The 23,026-nt window shown below is 36.0% G+C and overlaps 1 protein-coding gene across 1 annotated transcript in view; it reads left to right on the top strand.

Moving 5' to 3' along the window:
- Window positions 1-23,026, top strand: part of TBCK (TBC1 domain containing kinase) — a 103,137-nt gene that overhangs the window by 44,226 nt on the left and 35,885 nt on the right. Inside the window, exons 19-24 of the mRNA XM_014940423.1 lie at window positions 619-745; window positions 1,177-1,227; window positions 2,731-2,814; window positions 3,997-4,082; window positions 11,003-11,039; window positions 12,400-12,561. Coding sequence (XP_014795909.1) covers window positions 619-745; window positions 1,177-1,227; window positions 2,731-2,814; window positions 3,997-4,082; window positions 11,003-11,039; window positions 12,400-12,561 — 547 coding nt within the window. The remainder of the gene's footprint in view (window positions 1-618; window positions 746-1,176; window positions 1,228-2,730; window positions 2,815-3,996; window positions 4,083-11,002; window positions 11,040-12,399; window positions 12,562-23,026) is intronic.

The raw sequence follows: 23,026 nt of genomic DNA, 5'->3' as shown, positions 1-23,026 counted from the left end.
GAACAATATTACTGTTGTATTGTTAAAAGTCCTGCTTTTACTGAGGTGTTTGTTGTGCGTGTTGGACCATGTGCCAAGTAGTGCTGTGTACCCTAAGATCCCGGAAGGTGAGCTGTGCTTCACAGAAATGGGTTCTTGAGCAATTAGGTTCTCCAAGAAGTCTTGCCAGACATAAAAAGACATCACAAGCAACAGTTACTCCTTTCAGCTAGGTGAGGAAATAATTTCCATCAAATTGGTTACAACATTTTGGGAATTCCGATTTGATTATCCTTTAGAGCAAAGTGGTATTAGTACCTGAAATGAGTCCAAAAATTGGGTCAGAAAAAAATGTAACTGTAATCGGCTTTCTGCCTTTTTAATGGGTTAGAATCCTTTTAAAAATGTGAATCTGGAAAATCAAAAATCTCTATTTTTGGTCTTTGATGTGCTGTTAGAGTCCCCTGTCCCCTTTGAGTTATGGTTTTGAGAGTGATGGAGGAAGCAGATTGTGGAAGCATGATGGTGGTCTGACCTACATTCTCTGGCTGAGTTCCACCTCTAGTGTTGCAAGATTGCTGTAGTACTACCCCGCTTACCCTGATTTCTCTTCGTGTTACATGCTTGGCTGTGGTGCAGATTGAAGTTGATATTCCTCGTTGCCATCAGTATGATGAATTGCTGTCATCACCAGAGGGGCACGCAAAGTTTAGACGTGTATTGAAGGCCTGGGTGGTTTCCCATCCAGATTTGGTGTACTGGCAAGGTGAGTTTGACTACTTGACAAGGTCAAATAATTAACTGGAAAGCTATGGCTGATCCCTCCCTCCCTAAATGTAAGCCCTTTTGAGTGCTTTCCTTTCTGTTTCTTTTGAAGAATAATCTGTGGGTTATTGCAAATTTGGATCCTAATGATTTATATTTAATTTGTAATGCCGAATTGCCCCACTCTCTTACATGTTTACTTTCCTTAAGTTTCAATCAGTTTACTGAAAAAAAAAAGTCTGTTGTTTACTGTTCAGTTCTAAGTTAAAACTGCAGAAGTCACTGTTTTCAGCATTACATGTAAATCCTGACATTGAGGATTTATAATCGGTATCAAGTATGCTGATTTTCTTGATAAATTAATGAATTTATCTTCTACATTACAATGAATGAGCTCTTTATGCCGTTTCTTCATGGTTCTTCTCTCTTTAGGTCTCGACTCTCTTTGTGCACCGTTTCTGTATTTGAATTTTAACAATGAAGGTGAGTAACTTTTTCTGCTGGGGGTGAAGGGGAAGCACATTCTGTCATCTCTGGTTGTAGACAGATGTGTCTGCACCCGCTTATAGATGTAAACTTTCTGTAGCTACAAAGGAATTTAAAGCTCTTGTTGCTGCTTGTCAAAAGAAATAGTTGCTTTTTGAAAAGTGTATGTTGTGTGCTGCTCTTCAAGCAGGGCTTCAAACCCTGTTAATTGCCAAGTACAATAATGAATATGTAATAAAAAGCACAAATAACTTTGATTATAGAAAAGCAAGAAATGCTTCTTTAGTACCTGTCTTTTTCAGTGAAGCTGTAGTTAAGCCTTGTGTAATGTAAATACAATATTTATTAGCTGTTAACCTGTCAGACTAGCTTTATTCAGAAAAGCTGATGATGGTTTTAAATGCCTAAAAGCTTATCAGTGTTGGATACGTGGTCTTTAGGATCTTAGAATGTGATTTGATCAGAATAGGTCTAGTCCAATCTTCTGTTCTCTTGCACTTGCCTTTCTTTATGTAAAATCTGTCTGTGGGAAAACTAGTTTCTTAGGACAATAGCTCCTAATATGCCTACTGTGCATACTGATTTAAACATTTCAACAGATTTTTCTTGCTTTTGCATATGTTTCTATATAGTTTGATTGTAGAACCTGGTTTCCTTCCCATTGAAGCAAAATATAATAGTATTGAATTAGGTAAAACTTTGTGTTCTGGTTTACAAACTTAATTGTACACATTTGACGTGGACGTTTTAAAAGTGGTTTCAGTGCCAGAAAAGTTATAACACAGAATTCATTTATACCACGATCGTATGTCTCATTTGCTATAAGGCTGACATTTTGCTTAGAAACTTCCAAATTATATTTATTGTCTTTGGACAATTTACGACAACCCCGGATTTCTTTTTTATATCTGTGGTCTAGCACCATTGCTAAAAATTATATTACAATAGATTATCTCTCAGCCAAGTTCCCAGGAATTAATCAAGGGGATAAACACTTACGTTTTTATCCTCTAATCTCTATTTGATATGTGTGTGAGGAGCCACTGAGAAATTGAAGATTTTTTTGTTCATCTCTTTGAAAATATTTTTAATTATATTCCACTCTGGTTTTTTTGTCTGAATAAACTTGGGTCTAAGTTCTGTAGGAGAAAACCCAGAAGACTGCAACAATGCAGTTGTCTTGAAACTGTCTTCTACAATTTTATTCATCCAGAGACCTTCACTTTTTGATACAAACATCATCTAATTACTTTGGCATGAGAAGTATGGAAATAAATTGGGAGCAGATCAGGTCCAGCCAGCTTTATATTGGCTACACGGTGACAGAAGGAGACTTTTTAGGAGCTTTTAAAATTATTTAATGAGGAATGTGTCCATTTTACGTGCTTTGTGTATAGATTGATTTAAGTATTTATGCTTATTGTCTCCTTAATAATGAATTTTTATGGTATACTTATGTTTCTATCTTTGTAGTTACATTTATTTTTCTAATTTTTTCAGCTCTGGCATATGCCTGCATGTCTGCTTTTATCCCCAAGTACTTGTATAACTTCTTTCTGAAGGATAATTCTCATGTTATTCAAGGTAAGTCAGTCCCTTTAATTTTTGTAGTTCTAGGAGAAGTAGAGTTATTTCTGGATATATAAATACATTTTTTCAAGTGGTAAAATCAGAACACGATTTGAATCACATGTAGAAAGGCCCACTTATTTCTTTTAAAAGCTTGATTTTAGATAAATAAGAATGACAGCTGTGCAAGAAAATAGGAATAAAATAAGTGGGTAAAGATCCAGGCAGGGAAAAACCCAACTGCACACACACGCTCACAAAAAAACCCCAAAAATGTTTTGTGTAATGTCCAAGTTAAGGGCCAGTTGATCGTGCAAAGTTATAAAATGAGGAAATACTCTTTACAGTGTTAGATTGTAAAGACTAATTGCTCTCTTCTTGGGAGCATGGAGGAAAAGGAATTGCCATCTGTTAACAAACTGCAGTGTTATTGCTTCTTTATCTTCCTTCTAACAAAGCATATGACAGTGTGGACAAAACTGGGAGAGGGGCAGAACAGAGAGGAGAAAATCTGTCAGTGTCTGTGTTCTGCTGTCTGCTTCTCTTCCAATTAAAAGCAAGTGTTATTTAGAAAACTTAATGAAATCTCACCCATCAGCCTAATGTACCGTGCTGAAGATGCAATAAATTTTATCTTTTACAATAAGTATTTCTCCTCATCTGCTCCAAAAAATACAAATTAAGATGTTACTGATCATGGAAATGGTAATGTTAAAGCCCCATTGCCTTAAAACCTCAGCTCCCGGATTTCAAAATTTAACTTTGTAGAAACAAGATCACACAATATAATTTAAAGATTATAAACTTTGTGTGTCACTAAAACAGTTTGGGTCTTAAAAATCCTTGGAACGGTCTTGTTCTAATTTGCTTCCATCAGTATCTTGTGGCTCATACTGAAAAGTCTTCAGCTTTGCATGTTGAACATACTTCACAACCTAAGTATGATCCAAGTAAACTGTTGTTGAAAATCCAAATTGAGAAGTTTTAAGGAAGAGAAATGAAACTTTTCGTCCTCTATTGAATATAATGGTGACAAAGAGGGCAGTAGTGGTATTCACTTGCTGGTTTAATTTTGATTTTAAAAAAAATTAAAAAGATAAGGGTTTTTCCCTTTTTTTTTTTTTTTAAGCTCTATTGTGAGCTAGCAGCATGTGGTAGCATCATTGATGATGATCTTGAATTTGCCTGTCATTTCAGAATACCTGACAGTGTTTTCCCAGATGATTGCATTCCATGATCCAGAGCTGAGTAACCACCTTAATGAAATCGGGTTTATTCCAGATGTAAGTGCTAAGGGTTCTTATATAAATATTGTTCAAAGGAAGTAAAAATGGAAAATGAGGGCAACTATGATGAGATGTCTTTACAGACTGTTTCCATAGCAGTTTGACAGAAGTGAAATGTGCATATTAATGAGCTTATGAAAAATATATTTTTATTTTTGAAGTCTGGCTTTATATACAAAAATTAATGTGGCCATAAAGGACTAATAACAAAATTTCTGCAAACTAATTAAATGCCATTGCTTAACACAAAAGACATGTAAATTTGCAAGCAATACAAAAAACACGTGCAAGTGATAGTTAATCTGTAGATATGTGAGACCTTGGAAAATGCTTTGCAATCAGTTGTTGGAATCTGTCAGAAACATTGGACAAGTGCATAACTTGGGTCTTACATTTTATGTTTTCTTTGGAAGAAGTCTGTAAAATGGAGGAAAAGGAAAACTGAGAACACAGCCAAAATGTAGTAGAAAATGTGTTGGAAAAGGCCAAACAAGGCCTTCTTTAGGTCCTCACTTTTGCACTCAATGAAAATATTGTCTGCCTACTATAGCATTATCAAATCTTATGGCAAATGTTTCTGTGAAGTAGATTTAGGCAAGGCTACAGAGAGAATGCTATCAATTGATACTGTCTATATCATGATATATTTGACACTTAGAATTTTGGTAGTTACAAGTTGGTCATAATAACAGTTGATTGAGCAGTCAAATTGGATGAAGGAAACTGAAATGAGGAGATATTGATGTAGAAATATAAATTTCATAAATAAGAAATTTATATGCATTTCTTCTATAGGCAATCTAAAGCTCATTTTCTCAGAAAAGCCTTATGCTTATTAGGAAATGCTTTAAGTTGAAGTAGCGAAGCCAAGCCTCTGAAAGTCATTTGTTGCACACAATTCCTGGGTGAATTTGTGTGTCTTTGGGACTGGCAGATACTCATTATCACTTTTTACAAAGATTGTAGTGGAAAAGCAAACACATGCTTTCATTTGTAGAGGTGTTTTTAATGTAATAATGTTGTTTGAGTGATAGAAATTTAAAAGATACTGTGGCACTAGAATGAGCAGAAGAGAAAGCCAGTATATTTTGTCATGGGCACTAGTTCCCACTGAAGAGGTGTAGATGTCATTTTCCTGACCGTCTTAAAGATCCCTGTTTCTGCTGCAAACCTACACGAGAGCTCTGTAGCAACCCATCTTGGATGTTCGCTGATCTTTCAGCAGCTCCTAGTGTCTGCTTATACATTTATCATTTTCCACTGAAAACTTTCAAGGTGCGAGTCAGATGGAATAGTTAAAAATCACCTGTTTTGTTATATTTTAGGGTTTGTGTTTTGCTGGTCGTCGGACAACACATAGTCAAATGTGAGCTTTGTTTTTAGGTGTTACAGTCTAGAGATGATTAAGTAATGCAGTAAATAATTACAAAATAGAGGGGTTTTTTTAAAGAAAAAAACCAACACTTTGCATCAAATACAAATGCTAGTTCTGAAGTTAGCACTAACCTCTGAAGAAAGATTCTCCTTTCTTTTTTCTTTTTTAATATATATAAATAAAAGTTATTATGCCTTTTAGATTAGTGAGAGAGGTGACTCTTGTACCTGTAACAAGACAGCACAAGATCCATCAAGGTGAAGGATACGCACTGCAGTAATGAGATCCCAACCAGAGTTTTGTGCTTGAGAGTACTAATCCTATCAAAATAAACCCTGATTGATCTTTCATCGTTGAAGCGCAGGCTCCACCGAAGGGAAGATTGTGTTTCCTGGCACCCTTCCCATTTGCTTTGGGTCACTTAGCTCTCAGAATATTGAACACTACTGAAGCTGAAATAGTTCTAGGTGTTGTTAGCTGATGTGGTGCTTGGATTGAGTACATGGCTGTGGCTATGTGATTTACATGTAAATAGAGAGATATATATATGGTGAATCTTAACGGTTGTTTTCATGATATGCAGGAGGTGTCGGTGATAGGGCTTCATCCAGCTGAGAATTAAAAATCCTGCAACTGCAGTACTCTATCTCTGTTTGCTCTGTTCCTTGATTACTTAGTGGTGAATGTGAGGGAGAGGTTTCTTGCTGGTATATTTATCTTGTGAGGAAAACAATCATTTTTCAAATTTTGTTTGTGTGGGTGCATATAGGTAGGGAAAATCCAATATTAAAAATTTTACTCAATCGGATTCTCTTTGCATCCCCAGTCATCAAAACATTTTTGCACCTTTCTGTAGCATTTAAATATATGATTAATTTTCTAGGCACCACATAGGCTTGAAACTAAGTATGTGTGTATGTATTTTGAAGACAGAACATGAAGGTGCAAGATGAGGGTTTTATAGAATAAACTATTTCAATTGAAAGGGACCTACAATGATCCTCTAGTCAACTGCCTGACCGCTTCAGGGCTGACCAGAAGTTAAAGCATGCTGTTAAGAACATTGTCCAAATGCCTCTTAAACACTGACAGGCTTGGGGCATCCACCACCTCTCTGAGGAGTCTGTTCCAGTGTTTGACCACCCTCTCGGTAAAGAAATGCTTCCTGATGTCAAGTCTGAATCTCCCCTGATGCAGCTTTGAGCCATTCCCACGTGTCCTATTGCTGGAGATAGCAGGCAGAAGAGATCAACACCTCCCTCTCCCCTTCCCCTCCTCAGGAAGCCATAGAGAGCAAAAAAAAGTTTTTCTTAACAAGTGAAAATTAAACCAAAAAGTAGCAGTTGGGAGGCAGCCTTGTTAGGACAACTCAGCAAAATAAAATCCCACTTTATTATTGAACAGCATAGTTTCATATACATCAAGCAGGCCAAAAGAAAAAAATAATCAGCAACTTCATAGACAGAAGGAAAACCAAACTTTTTTATCTTTGGCCTTGCCACCTCATACAAACCATGATCTGTTGTACAGCTGAAGTATATACACACAAAAAAAAAAGCTACTGGAATGGTCAGTATAAGATTGTAAATATTTATTTTTTTGTTGCATTTTTGTCTTTTTAAATTTTTTTTTTACAAGGTTTTGATTTGTTCTCCTTTGAGATAACGTTTTGGGCCTGGTTACACCACAAATGTAAAGTTAGAGATATACAGTCAAAGCTCCCCTTTTGGTCAATCTAAGAGCACTTAAAAGTGGCGGACCTCCTAACTATGTGCAAAAATATAAAATGTTAATAAAAAGTATAAAAAAATTTTCCTTTAAACGTAGAATACTTGCCCACATTAACTACCACTGTTTTGGTATTAAACGTAGAATACTTGCCCACATTAACTATCACTGTTTTCGTTCTTGTATTCTTCTAAGTTGCTTTGAGAAGGAAAGGTTCAAACATAAAAAGAATCTTGAAAACTGAAAGTAGTGTGAAATATATGCTATAGCATAGGGGGTTTTGTTATCCATCTTCAAGTAATTTTTGTAATGGTGAAGACATGACAGTTTCCCAGTTTAAAATAACACACTGCATTGAATGACAGATGGTCAGGTGAGGATTCTTCTACAAAAGTTTGCAAGAATAATGATTACTCCTAGCGTGTTTGATATCTTTAAAACTGTAGGTATTTAACCTTGATCTCAGCTCTGTAATTCTATGACATGTGGAAGATGAACTTTTTCAGAGATTCTTTGAATTTTCTTAGGGGTTTGTGGTAAACTGAAGTATTATATGCATGCATAATGAACAAGAACTTGTGAATAATGTTGACACATTTGATGTTTTGAAAATTCAAACCTTCAATTTTAAATAATTCATTTTCGTTATCCTGCAACCAGGTGCATAGCTTCACTGTAGCTGCCTTATGATGTTCTTAAGGTGCACCTGGCTCATATAGGACAGCTCTTATCCTGCAACCAGGTGCATAGCTTCACTGTAGCTGCCTTATGATGTTTTTAAGGTGCACCTGGCTCATATAGGACTTTATTCTTACAGACTTAACCACAAAGCAAGAAGCTTGTGTATGCCTTCTAATACTCCCTACCATCCTCACCAACAAACAGTAACACTCGTTTTCACCTCGGAATCGTCATAGAATCAAAGAATATGTTGGGTTGGAGGGGACCTTTAAAGTCCAACCCCCCTGCAGGGACATCTTTAACTAGATCAGATTCCTCAGAGCCTTGCTGTCCCTTCTAAAATATCTTTAGAATCAAAATCCACGGAGCCTAAGTATCTTTAAAACTATTGTCTCTACAGTTGACATCTCAATCTTCTGTATGCACAAGTGTGTAAAGCTCTAATCTGCTGGAGGAGCAGTCAAAGAACAAAATGATCCAGGCAGTACTAACAGGCAATAATAAAATCCTTGAGGAAAAGGCTTTCTTCAAGATTTGAGCCCCTAAGTATCTTTAAAACTATTGTCTCTACAACTGACATCTCAATCTTCTGTATGCACAATCATGTAAAGCTCTCGTCTGCTGGAGGAGCAGTCAAAGAATGAAATGATCCAGGCAGTACTAACAGGCAATGATAAAATCCTTGAGGCTTTCCTCAAGATTTGAGCAAATGCCTCTAAAAACTTTGAATGTTTAATGGGAGATGCACACGTTTCAAAATACACTCATCTAACTATGGGCAAATAAATATCTTCAGCCTGCTGAAAACAATGAACTGCATCTCCAAGCTCAAGTACTGAGCAGAATTGTCATAGCAGAGCACCATTGGAGAGGAACCTTCAGCTAGGGATAATGGAAAGATGGAGAATGAAACTAAGCTCAAGGTTAAGAGATTTCAATTTTATCTAAAAAACAATATTGTGGTTTTATTCAGATTGAAAAGGAACTGGTGTTAGGGAACTGCTGTCTTTTATATAAGAAATGTTCAGGTCCTTACTTAAAAGCAAGAAAAGAGCTTGTATTTTACTAGCAAAGCAAAATTATAATTGTGGCCTTGCTGATCTCAAACTCACTCTAAAAAATGAAGTATTGGTTTTACAGACTTTTATTTTAATGTGACTTATTCCCAGGCCATTCCAGCAGTTCAAAGGATACTTTGATTAAATATTAGGTATGCTTCCCAGATATAGAGAGTTAAGCATGAATAAAATAATTTTCAGTAGACAAGGGTTGAAATCCTCTTTGGCAGCAGCCTGGTGGTAGAGAGGCATGGCACAGCGTTGTTCCAGCTGGAGATTGCTAGAGGGCAGTATTTACTAATAATATGTTAAAACTGCAGTCAGTTAACTAAAAGAATTTGCTATCTTATTTATTTGAGGACTTCAAGTCAGTGCAGTTCTTCTTTTTGTCTGTGTTTTTTAATTTGACTTGCATGATGGAATAATACCACCAGTGTTGTGGTGTTTCTTTGCTTATTAATAGTAATCATAATCTTTTCATGTGTACCAAAACCTTGTCTTAGAATAGTGTATTTGTGAAAATCTGGGGGAAAAAATCCCTTCAGTAAAAACTTGCCTGTTACCTTCTACTGGAATAGTTTGACCTACTTTTCATGTCACTATTGATAGGTTCAGTGAGGATGATTTAGAGCAAAGAGGTGCTTTGCCCTGTTTTTACCTTTTAGTAATCTATTTAATGTTTCAGATTTTGTATATTTTCTTGTATATTTCTTTGTAGGCGCAGGCAAGATAGAGATGTTTGTGTGTGAAATTAGGGGACAGTGCAGGTCTGCCTTAGTAAACGTCTTAATCAAATATGTGAAAAGGAGGAAATAATTGCTTTTAAATACCAAGAAAGTAATGTAGTTCAAGATGGCATCTGCATAATATGTGCCTCCGAGCAGTGGAGCCTCAGGCTATTAGGAATGCTTGTTTTCCTGCTGGGTGGAAAGAAAGATATTGCATACAAGCAAGCAGGTGAACAGGTCTTAGCTGATCACAATCACTGTAGGGGATATTTCAGGGAACAGGGTGTGTTATTTTTCAATAGAGAGCCATCTATTGGAGGCACAACAAAGTTATACTCAGGGAAATAGCATGAATGTATTATAAGACCAAAATGGTGATAGAAATGGATTGAGTTTGGATTTTGAACCCTTAAAATCAACTGATGGGTTGGAGGCCAAGCTTTATAGAAGCCTCCTGAATATTGAGATTGTAGGATGCTCTGGTCATCACAGCGCTTGTAATCTTATGAATAGAGATGAAGATGTAGGAGTAAAATTTAGAGAGCTGTGCTAAACAACTTTTCAGCAAATGTGTGCGTCATTTAATCAGTGCCATAACCCAGTTAGGAATTTATGGAATAAATAGTAATTTATTAACATAATATCGATTATGCTTTCTGCATCTCATTGGCTTACTTCCAGGGAAAGCTTAATAGGAGGACTAATTTCCACTTTTTATGAGCTAAAAAGTAATATATTATGCTTTATGTCTAACTGTAAATCTTCAGAAGTGGAAAACAGAGCACATGAGCTATGCAACTGAGTAAAATTTAACAATGGTGACGTCGCTTTTGCATTCCTGATTTTTGAGGACTTTCTGTGCAGTTTGATGTCTCAAGAACATAGATTCTGTTGCCTTCAACGCGCTAAATACTTCAGTGAAAATTAAGAAACTCTTAAGGTGTCAGAAATGCTTAGCTCTTCTAATACGTACTGAATTTTCTCTGTATGATGTCAAGACTATGAAAGTTTGCAGAAATTAAAGCCTTTCTGTAGCTATTGCAGCAGCACAAGTTCTTAGACAGTTTTGTAGTGGTATGAGCGCTGAAGCAGCCTCAAATTCTTCAGATGATACCTACCTTTAAAGGTCACAGTAGAACAACACAAGGCATAAGATGTTAGTATTTGACAGTATGTGCTTTTGAGAACGAATCCATTCTTATTTCCTTTCACTGACAATTGTGCATTTAAATCCATTCTTTCCAAGCTAGGCAATTTTTAATGTAGTAGATAGTTGTCACAAACACCTTAAGCTCTTAATATAACATTTTTTGTTGTTGTTCTCTTCCCCACCACCACCTTTTGCAGCTTTATGCTATTCCTTGGTTTCTTACAATGTTTACACGTGAGTACACACTCTTTTTCTCTGATTAAACGTTCTTGTATTTCTAAAAGTAACATTTTCAGCTAAAGTCTTCTTAATTGGTGTGATGTGTCTATCACTTTTATTGCTTGTAATTTGCAAGGATGTGTTGTGATTTGAGGCTCAGCAGTGCCTGTCATACTTTCTGCCCTGACTTGATAAAAGTTAGCATTTTCTTATATTTTTTTTTAAAAAAAGTATTATACTGAATTTGAACTGGATTATTTCATGCATGCAGTATTTAGGGAATGTGCAAAGGAAGCCATTATCTACTAGAAAAAGATATAATAGTTTAAAAACCAAAACCAAACCTCACCACCTTCCCCTGCCCTCACCCAGATATAGTAAAAAAGAAAGTAACTTTGATTCTGAAGGCCAACAAAACAAGGTGATTTTCTTAATCCTAATTAAACACGTTGTTATTTTGCTAGCAGTAATTTACTATGATACTTGTGCATGTATGTTAGGAACAAAAAGAGCTTTATAATTTGGTGAGCTTTTAATGAACGAGGATAAAGTTAATAAAGCACATCTTGAAAGCAATTCAAAATCTTTTCTCAAAGATCTGTGTGATTTTATTATTTTTTTTCATGTCAATATTGGCATACTTTGAATTAAAAAAAAATGTGGCAGGATGAAAAGAGCTGATGGGTTGTTTATCTGTTGAAATATCAAAGAATATCATGTGAGATTTTTGATTGCAATTTCTAAAGATCTTGACTGTAAAGCACTGGTCCATGAGAATCATGACCTTTGGAAAGCCAAAGGGATGGTTTCCTTGGCAATGAATTGTACTAAAATGTTAGAATTATTGAGTTGAAGGATAACTTATTTCAGGAGAGCCACCTTCAGCTTTATATGTAAGATGTTGCTATTTTTAACAGGCTTTTCTCCTTGTCTTTCCTTTTATTCTGCCAATTTTTGCTCCATTCTGTTCATTTTCTTGACGAATTTTAAGTAGTTGAGCTTATTGATTAATTCGTTCATATCTTTGTACTATTGGAAAAACTGATACACATGTCCTAATGCATAATTGCACTGTTCCAAAAGAAAAATAATTGCCTAATTTTGTGTGTGTGATTGAAATCTGAAAACCTGCATATTTCTAAGTTTAATAATGAAAGAAGACACTGATTTTCAGAACAGTCAAGCTGTATATGAAGACAAACCTGTTTCTAAACAGGTTGAGTCCTTTTTGCTCCCTAGTAAAAACAAAATAACCCTAAGAAAGGGGAGGAAAAAAGTGTGTAGACAAATCCTTAAGAGTGTGTGTTTATGTTTTATATCAACGTGTATGCTTATAGTGTTTTGTTTCTTTTTATTGTGCTTGTTCATCATGCAGATGTCTTTCCTTTGCACAAAATTTTTCATTTGTGGGACACGTTACTGCTTGGAAATTCCTCCTTCCCCTTCTGTATTGGAGTTGCAATACTTCAGCAACTGAGGGATCGTCTTCTGGCTAATGGATTCAATGAATGCATTCTCCTTTTTTCAGACTTGCCAGGTACAGAAAAAAAGCCCCAAACATTCCTTCTCTCTTTTGCTGTATTTTCCAGTGTGTTGCTGAAGAAAGTATGTGCTTGCACGTGTTTTGAAATCATAGTGAATTTAGGCAAGCTCACTGTCAGGATGTGTAGGTCTCAGCTACAGCTTGATGAAGTTAGTAGAAGTCTTTTTGCTGTCGTCAGCAAGAAGTGGGTGAGCTTGTTGTTATTTCCAGGTGAAGATTGGATTACTTTCTTGTGAAATTTAGACCAATTTTAAATAATTCATAAGTGACCGTGTGTAGACATGCCACGTATAGAAACAATCCAGTTGATAGGATTCCTTAGTGAAAAAAAGCTTAGTGCTATTCTGAACAGTGCTTTTCCACTGGTACTAGCCTGTTTTTCTTTCAAAAACAATTAAAATTTTGTTGTGGAAGCAATTAATATAAAAGAGGTAGGGAGAGTAGTGTAAAAGCCATGGGAATTGCTTTGTGTTAAATCAGTTTCCAATTGAAATGTGAAGCTTTCAGAAAGCCCTAAAATCAGATCAAAGGCTACATGATCGTTGTGCAGAAGTTCCGTTGTCTTGTTCAGCAGGAGGTTGTTGCCCTATCCATACAAGCAAGTGTTGCATCTTAAAAAATTAAAAAATAAAAAAAAATTGCAATCAACCATGAAGTTTGGGGAGCGAGTTTCTAGTGAGACAGTAAAATGCATTTGAACTGAGTAAGCCCCGTGAACTGAAAGATGTGTTTCCATTTGTGATGGACTAATATTTACATAACACAGGAATTGGAAGGCTACTGCACCCTGAACATACTTATGTTCTTGTATTAATACCCTCTCTCCAACCCAGGATCTTACTAATGTAACCAAGACCTGTATTAACAGGTCTTGGTTAAGAAGTGACACTTTTAATTGTGTAGCCTTTCTTAAGATAACTAACTTTTGACTAATTCCTGGCCTAATTATAGATTTAGTGGGGTCTGTTTGAGCACCAAGTGTGCAATTCAGTAATTCATAATCCGTTTAAACAGCAGTCATTCTTTTTCAGAAGAACTGAATGAGAGAATCAAGTTTGGAAGAGCATTTAAGCTTAGAAGCTCTTGTTATGTGTGACTGTCTCCACAACTGCAGTTACAGAGGTTAGGAGTAGTCTAGGATATGGCAGGAAGTGTTCTGAGGCTAAGTTTATAGTTGCATAAATCAGTCTCTCAGAAGCTCACTGAGTTCTCACATATGAAGCTCTGTAATTCTGTAATTTCTCTCAATATTATTGTCACAAATTCTGTGTTTCTCTGTATACCCTTGAACATGCGTTAGGATTTCAAAATTTTGCTTTCCTGCTTTAGTTTGATATTTTTGAGCCTGGCTCTGGGGAAGAATGAAAAAAGGTGATTTTGAGGATTACATCACCAGGAAAGTGCAGAGCCCTGTGGCTTGTGGGGTGATTAAAGCACTTCCCAGGGACAGTGAGAACAAGTAACAGTTTTCCCTCCTGGCACCTTTAGTGTGGAAGCAATCGCTGGACACTTGGAATTTTTGAGCCTAGCCCTGGGGAGAGTGAAAAAAACTTTCAGTTTAGTATGTACTATGCAATTGCTACTATATTTTTCAATTTCTAAGAAATTTAATTAGGCCATTCCATATGGTGTGTGTTGGTTGGTCTTTTTTCATTTTCAGTCTATATACTTAGGCATTTCAAATGTCCTTATTAAATTTAACTGGATATCTTCAGATGGTCTGAAAGGTGAGAGCTAACCTAAAAGATTTTCTCTCTCCCCTTTTCCTCCTCTGCCATCTATTAGCTGTGTGTCTTAGTTAAATATAGATTCATTAATATTTAACACATTTACTTGCCTAAGGTCATTTCTCCCTATTTTTTTTTCCTTGAGTGGTTCTAAATTATATATTCCCATTTATCTTGAACCACCTGATTTACTGACAGTTGAAGTACTTTACGCTGAGGTCATGATAAGAACATATTATTTCTCATAATACATATCTGTTTATATAATAGAATTAAATCACTAAAATATGTAGTGTTATAATGTCCATACTTTCTGCTGATTACAGTTGATGACAACTTTGCTGATGCTATGGTAGGAAATCTTTTGGTACAACAGCCTTTCTGAAAAGACTTATTTTTTTAATGTGGTGATATCTGCAGTATTTTGCATGTAAACAGTGGCACAATTTGAATATTGTGAGATTAATCCAAAGAATATTATCAATTGACTACTATGGGAAAAAGAGAATGAGGAGGGAAGATGATCCTAGTGTGACTTAAAAGTTGTTATTGCTCTAGCTGAGACTTCTGTAATCAGTGATTTCTTTGAAGATATAATTATCATAGCCCTGTGCCTTCTTCCTGACCCGAGTCTTATTTCTGAATTAAGAAATATGGACTGTGTATGGGTTTTGTCACCTCTGTTTTCCAAACAGGAATTCTGTTAGTTTGGTTAAATTGTGTGCCATGCCTGAGAATTTTCTGACAGTAACTTACAAACAGCTTTCACCTGAAACTGGGTCACCCTGAGGAAGAGATTATGTTGTTTAAAACATCTGCCATAATTTCAATCTAAAATCAATTGTTGCTCAACAGCCTGAAACTCCTGGGGTTTTTAAGCTTTCTATGCACTGAAATGGCTTATCTCAGACTGCCAGTGAAAGCAACCTGCTTTCCAGAGTGATAAAGCTATTTTACTGCAATCCAGCAACTTTGTGGAACACTTTTTTTAAGATTTCTTGTTTTTATTTCTAAATAAGATTTATTTAGAATAAATTTATTTCAGCTATTTTTAAAAATGTATATTTAAAGTTTAAAAAAACAACCAGCAACACTGCCCTATTTCCTGCTCACTGCATATAAGGCAGTTTGAATTACTGTTTTAAAAAGTTAATGATTTGAGGAAAAAGAAGGGACACATCACCATTATTGATTACTTGATTCTAAAAAACCCTTTCCAATACTTGTCTCAAAGCTTTGGCCATGTTTTGTTTATAAACCCAATACAATCAGACATTACTTGCATTTTTTTGGGGAGTTTTATTGGAAATTTTAATTTGTTTTTATATAGTTTTAACAATGATTATTGTAGCTTGACTTGATTACAAAGTTCATTACCCACTCTACAAGCAGTATGAGGTCACCAGTGCGTTTTATTAGGGAACAGACCCAGAAGGAAGCATCCAGATAGGTACAGCTCTTTGCAAACAGTTGAAGGATTCCATAAACCAATTCATTCCCACCTGGAATGGGTGCAATATAGGGCCTGGCAAACAGCTCTTCCTCCAGAGATCCATGCCAGTATCATCACTGACATACAGACATTAATTATGGTCTTGAGAAAGGGATAGGACAACTACCAAAAGATGGGGACAGATGCTATGAGAGAATGGGTAAACACCAATCCTTGCCATGAGAGAAAAGATACTTTCAAAGATGCCTTGTAGGGTTAGTTCACACAACAACCTCATCTTCTGTAATTTTGGAGTGAAAGAAAGGTTTGTTCTTTTAATGCTACGCACCTTAGGATGGTGATTTTTTGCTGACTCCAGGCTAGTCAGTGCTTCCAAAAGAAGAACGTCAACCTCAGACAGGAAATCCAGAAAGACTGATGGTGGAAAAGCAGTCCAGTGCAATGAGGAGTTACAGTAAAAATGTTAAAGTGGAAAATGTAGAGGATTCTACTTTGTAAGACACAGGCACGTAGGAGGCAACATGTAGTCAAAGATCTAGCTATCACTAAAACCGCAAAAATGGTTCTCCAAGGAACAGGGTTTCTCTTATTTGGGAGAAATAATTATATCTGTTACTATTATAGTGATGTACCAAAATGCTGAATTCCATGATGGTGAAAGCCGTATACATGCTTAGAAGGATCACATCCAGCTCAGAAATGGACTAAAGATTTTAAAATAGCAGAAATTCTACACTAAGATTGCATGGTGCAGTGTTGAATGATGTGTTTCTGCTGACAGCAGCAGTTAGATGCACATCAGAGACCTCCACTTGAGAGATGTATCTGACCCTCGGTAGCTACTATTTTACTTTCCGTTGTTTTTCTGCCTGAAAATCCTTTGTCTGCCCACATCTGTGATTCATACGCTTTTATTGTGCCAGAATTTCTGGTGGTTCAGCATTTAGCTAATTAAGATTTGCTAGGGGGAAGAAAATGGCAGTTGACCACCAAGCCCACACTGAGTTTGTGGGTGTTTTGGTGCCTGTTCCCATTTGTTTCACCACTTTTTGAATAAAAATGTAAACACTGAAAAACAAAACACAAATGTAAACTCAGAACACCAACGTTGAAGAGACTGAAAGAGAGACTTCTGTGTGCCAGTGAGCAGTGGAAAAACAAAGGTAATATGTTGTTTTGATGAGGGTTTGACTATCATACGGTTTTGAAAATGTCCTATTTCTTAGATTAAGGCTCTGAGGAATAGACATCGTAATAGCTCTTTTAAAACCAAACTTTTTTCCTAACTTCAGCTATGAGATTTTGACACGTGGCTTTGTTGTAGCTTGCCCAAGTTCAAAACTGGTGTTCCCCGTGGAAGGTGACACAGCAAGGTGATTTATGTCGGGTTAGTGAAGCTTTTTCAAATGACAGTATATCTGAAGAAGAACAGCAGTTTGGTCTCTGTCACATGATGCGCATGATAATGGTGCTAAAAGTAAAAATTAGATCACAAATATCAAAAGAGATCAGAAGTACAGAAGGAAATTGTGTTTCTAGTTTTCGTGAAAGATGTAGATTGGACTGATATTTATGGAAACATCTTTTTCTGAGAATATTCCTCATCTTTGCTATGTTAGGTGCCTTTTTTAGATACAAGTGGTGGATGTATTTTACAGTGCAATTACTGAAAATTTATTGTTGCTAAATAATAGCACTTATGAAGCAAAAACTGTATAGCTGCTTGTAAGTGGTTTTTTGCTTGTTTTGCTGCTTTTTTCTTTTCTTTTTTTTTTCTTTTTTTTAATGGCCTACAGCCAGCTGTGGGTTGGGAGCTGGCTTTGGTACAGAAGCAGAGCAATTTGTTGTACACACCTGCTCACCAGGGCTCTTCAGTAGTGTCAAATTCTGTAAGATTGATGTCATTTTACCTGAAGCTGTGAATTCTCTAATTACTCACGTTTCCCACTTGTAGTGACATGAACAAGATGCAGTTCTATTTATAGCTTCTGCCTTCTTGAGACTAAAGAGAAATGCTGAGGTGGGTGACACACTAAAGAAAAAAATACCAACCCCCTTTTTTTTATTCATGTTTGTGCACTGGCATAAGAAAATCAAATATATATTCTTTAGCAAAGGACTGTCTGTTTCAAGAGATGGTATTTCATAAACACGGTGAAAAGTGAATTTACCAGTAGAACTGTCCTTGTGCATGTCTTAAAATTGGACTGATGTGTGGCTTATGCCTCCTTTTTCTGGGTAGAGCCCATATGTACTCTTCATAGAAAAAGGGGACTTCAGAGAATAGAATAATCCACCTGTTAGGTAGAATTTTTGTACACCTTTATTCTTAAATATAAGCAAAGTACAGGAAGGTAGACTGTCAAACACACTAGCACTTCTAGGGATGGAAAGCCAAAATTCAGGCCACTCTTATCTAAGCTTTGCTTCTGGATGTGGTGAATTATTATTTTTTTCCCTTTACAAAGGTGTCTCAGAAAAAAGACTTCTATTTCATTAAAATTATGAGCATAACAACTGATTCAGGATTAGACTAGTGCTTAGACAGCAAGAGTGTGCACTAGATATTTTTTTTCTCCTTTTTCAATTGCAGAAAATGTTGCTGACAGAGCAAGGTGCCTAATTTGATATCTGTCTACATCTTTGTTGCACTGAATGTGTGTGTTTGCCTGTACCAGGTATAAATGATCTTCCCAATAATCTTTAGTTCTCTGCTTGTTAATTGAGGAGAATTTCAAAATGAGCTGCACAAATACCGTAGTGTTAAAATTCCTTGATTAAAATGAACATTAGCAGCACATCTCTCTGTATGATTGTAGATATATTTTGGGGATGTGTGTATCCAGTGTTATTGAGAGATACATGTAGCTCCTTAAATATGGAATTGGCATGACAGAGTAGACTGAGAGCTAGAAAAATCTTTCTGCCAAAGCAAGGACTGAGAAACAAGGTCTGTTTGAGTGAATTCTCAGCAGTTTCATACTTTAGGATAGAAGTCAGTTGCCTTTGATTTGCTTTTCCATATTCAAAGAACTTAAACTCTTGGCTTTATACACCTGCATGAGGCATTTGATTCTGTCTGTCCAGAAGACTAGGGTCTTAATATACTCAGAGCTGGAGTTCAGTAGAAATCGATAGAAAGACCAAAACTGAACATGGAGAACTAGAGCAGGGTTTGTACCTGAAGCTAAGACTTTGTTGATTTTGCAAGCTCAGAATAAAATTCAGAACTGGGTTGTTATCATCGAAGGGCAAAACTTCAGGAAGGACAGGTATCCCAACTAGGAAAAGCTCGCATTGTATGTGAAGAATGTTGTCTGTATTCTGAAAATGGTGATAAATGGGCTAAGTACTACCCATCAGGGGTGTGTCAGGTGAAACCTCTCTCACTGCAAAAATCTAAAAAGTCTAGACAAGCATCTGTAGGGGATAGGCTGGTCACGTAGCGTTTGGCTTCAGAACAAGGTAAGGGCCTAGACAATCTCAATCCTTATGCTTAAAAAAACCCCACCAAACCACAACTACTTCTTTTTTTCTCACCAGCATAGCATGTTTCTGAGGAAAGAAATTCAGCAATCATGTAACCTGACAGACTACAAACCATAAACCTGTCTGATGGGAATGTAACTCTGAAATGACACAAATTTAGAAATATCTTAAAGATGGTCATTTTGGGCTCGGGTGTTTTTTGTTATAAAAATATGATATTTAGGAGTGTGCTACTTGAATACTTTCATGTGTAAATTTAAATGGGGCCTGTTAGAAAGCTTTTTCACAGATTAGGGGAACTTATTTCCGTGACTTCTGAATAGGTTAACTATGCAGCAAGCTTTAAATCATTTAGAAATGGATATTGACACAGTTGGTGTGATATTAGATACTTCAAGCTACTAGTTTTGTGCTGTGTAACATAACAGAGACTTGAATAATGGTAAACACTGAAAGTTCATTTCAGTAAGTTATCTACTGTATTACCGAATGACGAGCACTTTTTTAGAAATGGGAGCAGTTTTAAGCATGAGTACATAAGCAAGATGGTTATTATCCTTCCTGGTTACAGTTGCTGTATTTGTGGGAAATTAATATCCTTTTAGACTTGAATAATATGTTTCATGCTCTCTGGTAGTTTGTGAGTGTTAATATACTTTAGGCAGATCAAGATATCTTACCTATATTAATCTTTACCCAGAATCATTTTTATCTTATTTCAAAAACAGGAATTCTAAGTTACTTCATATTATTTCCTTAAAAATGTTTCAAAGGCTAACAAGAGGAGACCTATGCTAATGCAAAGGTCTTCTACTTACTATTAGATACTTCAAGCTACTAGTTTTGTGCTGTGTAACATAACAGAGACTTGAATAATGGTAAACACTGAAAGTTCATTTCAGTAAGTTATCTACTGTATTACCGAATGACGAGCACTTTTTTAGAAATGGGAGCAGTTTTAAGCATGAGTACATAAGCAAGATGGTTATTATCCTTCCTGGTTACAGTTGCTGTATTTGTGGGAAATTAATATCCTTTTAGACTTGAATAATATGTTTCATGCTCTCTGGTAGTTTGTGAGTGTTAATATACTTTAGGCAGATCAAGATATCTTACCTATATTAATCTTTACCCAGAATCATTTTTATCTTATTTCAAAAACAGGAATTCTAAGTTACTTCATATTATTTCCTTAAAAATGTCTGAAAGGCTAACAAGAGGAGACCTATGTTAATACAAAGGTCTTCTACTTATGACTCTTTAGAAATTAGTAAGTTTTATAAGAATTTGGTCTGGTTGGAGTTTTTGTTCCTTATCTCCATGTATTTTTAACAAGTTTCTCCTCTGAGCTGATCTCTGCAGTTTTGTAAAGTTGTCCTCTTATGTGTCTTCTCTACATAATTATCATCTATCTATGAAATAAGGTTTGTTCTTCTGCTGATCTGCTTTATTCTTCTGTATCTCCCTTATTCTATTGTATCCCTCATTTTTTGCATAGTAGCCTCCATCTGACTATTTCCATTATACAGTGTGAATTCCTGTCCTTCTGTCGTTGGCCAGTATCACAATTTTTTTTCAATTGCAGAAAATGTTGCTGACAGAGCAAGGTGCCTAATTTGATATCTGTCTACATCTTTGTTGCACTGAATGTGTGTGTTTGCCTGTACCAGGTATAAATGATCTTCCCAATAATCTTTAGTTCTCTGCTTGTTAATTGAGGAGAATTTCAAAATGAGCTGCACAAATACCGTAGTGTTAAAATTCCTTGATTAAAATGAACATTAGCAGCACATCTCTCTTTATGATTGTAGATATATTTTGGGGATGTGTGTATCCAGTGTTATTGAGAGATACATGTAGCTCCTTAAATATGGAATTGGCATGACAGAGTAGACTGAGAGCTAGAAAAATCTTTCTGCCAAAGCAAGGACTGAGAAACAAGGTCTGTTTGAGTGAATTCTCAGCAGTTTCATACTTTAGGATAGAAGTCAGTTGCCTTTGATTTGCTTTTCCATATTCAAAGAACTTAAACTCTTGGCTTTATACACCTGCATGAGGCATTTGATTCTGTCTGTCCAGAAGACTAGGGTCTTAATATACTCAGAGCTGGAGTTCAGTAGAAATCGATAGAAAGACCAAAACTGAACATGGAGAACTAGAGCAGGGTTTGTACCTGAAGCTAAGACTTTGTTGATTTTGCAAGCTCAGAATAAAATTCAGAACTGGGTTGTTAGCATTGAAGGGCAAAACTTCAGGAAGGACAGGTATCTCGACTGGGAAAAGCTCGCATTGTATGTGAAGAATGTTGTCTGTATTCTGAAAATGGTGATAAATGGGCTAAGTACTACCCATCAGGGGTGTGTCAGGTGAAACCTCTCTCACTGCAAAAATCTAAAAAGTCTAGACAAGCATCTGTAGGGGATAGGCTGGTCACGTAGCGTTTGGCTTCAGAACAAGGTAAGGGCCTAGACAATCTCAATCCTTATGCTTAAAAAAACCCCACCAAACCACAACTACTTCTTTTTTTCTCACCAGCATAGCATGTTTCTGAGGAAAGAAATTCAGCAATCATGTAACCTGACAGACTATAAACCATAAACCTGTCTGATGGGAATGTAACTCTGAAATGACACAAATTTAGAAATATCTTAAAGATGGTCATTTTGGGCTCGGGTGTTTTTTGTTATAAAAATATGATATTTAGGAGTGTGCTACTTGAATACTTTCATGTGTAAATTTAAATGGGGCCTGTTAGAAAGCTTTTTCACAGATTAGGGGAACTTATTTCCGTGACTTCTGAATAGGTTAACTATGCAGCAAGCTTTAAATCATTTAGAAATGGATATTGACACAGTTGGTGTGATATTAGATACTTCAAGCTACTAGTTTTGTGCTGTGTAACATAACAGAGACTTGAATAATGGTAAACACTGAAAGTTCATTTCAGTAAGTTATCTACTGTATTACCGAATGACGAGCACTTTTTTAGAAATGGGAGCAGTTTTAAGCATGAGTACATAAGCAAGATGGTTATTATCCTTCCTGGTTACAGTTGCTGTATTTGTGGGAAATTAATATCCTTTTAGACTTGAATAATATGTTTCATGCTCTCTGGTAGTTTGTGAGTGTTAATATACTTTAGGCAGATCAAGATATCTTACCTATATTAATCTTTACCCAGAATCATTTTTATCTTATTTCAAAAACAGGAATTCTAAGTTACTTCATATTATTTCCTTAAAAATGTTTCAAAGGCTAACAAGAGGAGACCTATGCTAATGCAAAGGTCTTCTACTTACGACTCTTTAGAAATTAGTAAGTTTTATAAGAATTTGGTCTGGTTGGAGTTTCTGTAGAGGTTTTTTACAATTTTATAGCTGTTATGTCTGGGAAACAGCTGAAGTGACGGGTACCTACCACCCAGCTAGAAACTTAGCATGATCTTTACTAATGCGTACTGAGCTTCAGTATTTGCATGTTACTTCTGTGAAGCACAGGTTTAGAATAAAGGAGGCAAGTTTCACTAGAATTTGAGATTGCCTAATGTCTGTTGAGTCAGTTTTTAAAAGTTGTTAACAAGCTGTACAACATAGAAAGCCAGACAAATTTTTTTCATTCAAAAATTGAATGTTGTTGGATGTTGTGTTGGTGGCACAAGTTCCTTATCTCCATGTATCTCTAACAAGTTTCTCCTCTAAGCTGATCTCTGCAGTTTTGTAAAGTTGTCCTCTTATGTGTCTTCTCTACATAATTATCATCTATCTATGAAATAAGGTTTGTTCTTCTGCTG

Source organism: Calidris pugnax, unplaced genomic scaffold (genome assembly GCF_001431845.1).
Source record: "Calidris pugnax isolate Ruff unplaced genomic scaffold, ASM143184v1 scaffold34, whole genome shotgun sequence".
In the NCBI taxonomy this organism is placed as follows: domain Eukaryota; kingdom Metazoa; phylum Chordata; class Aves; order Charadriiformes; family Scolopacidae; genus Calidris; species Calidris pugnax.
This window is presented reverse-complemented; position numbering and strand designations above follow the sequence as displayed.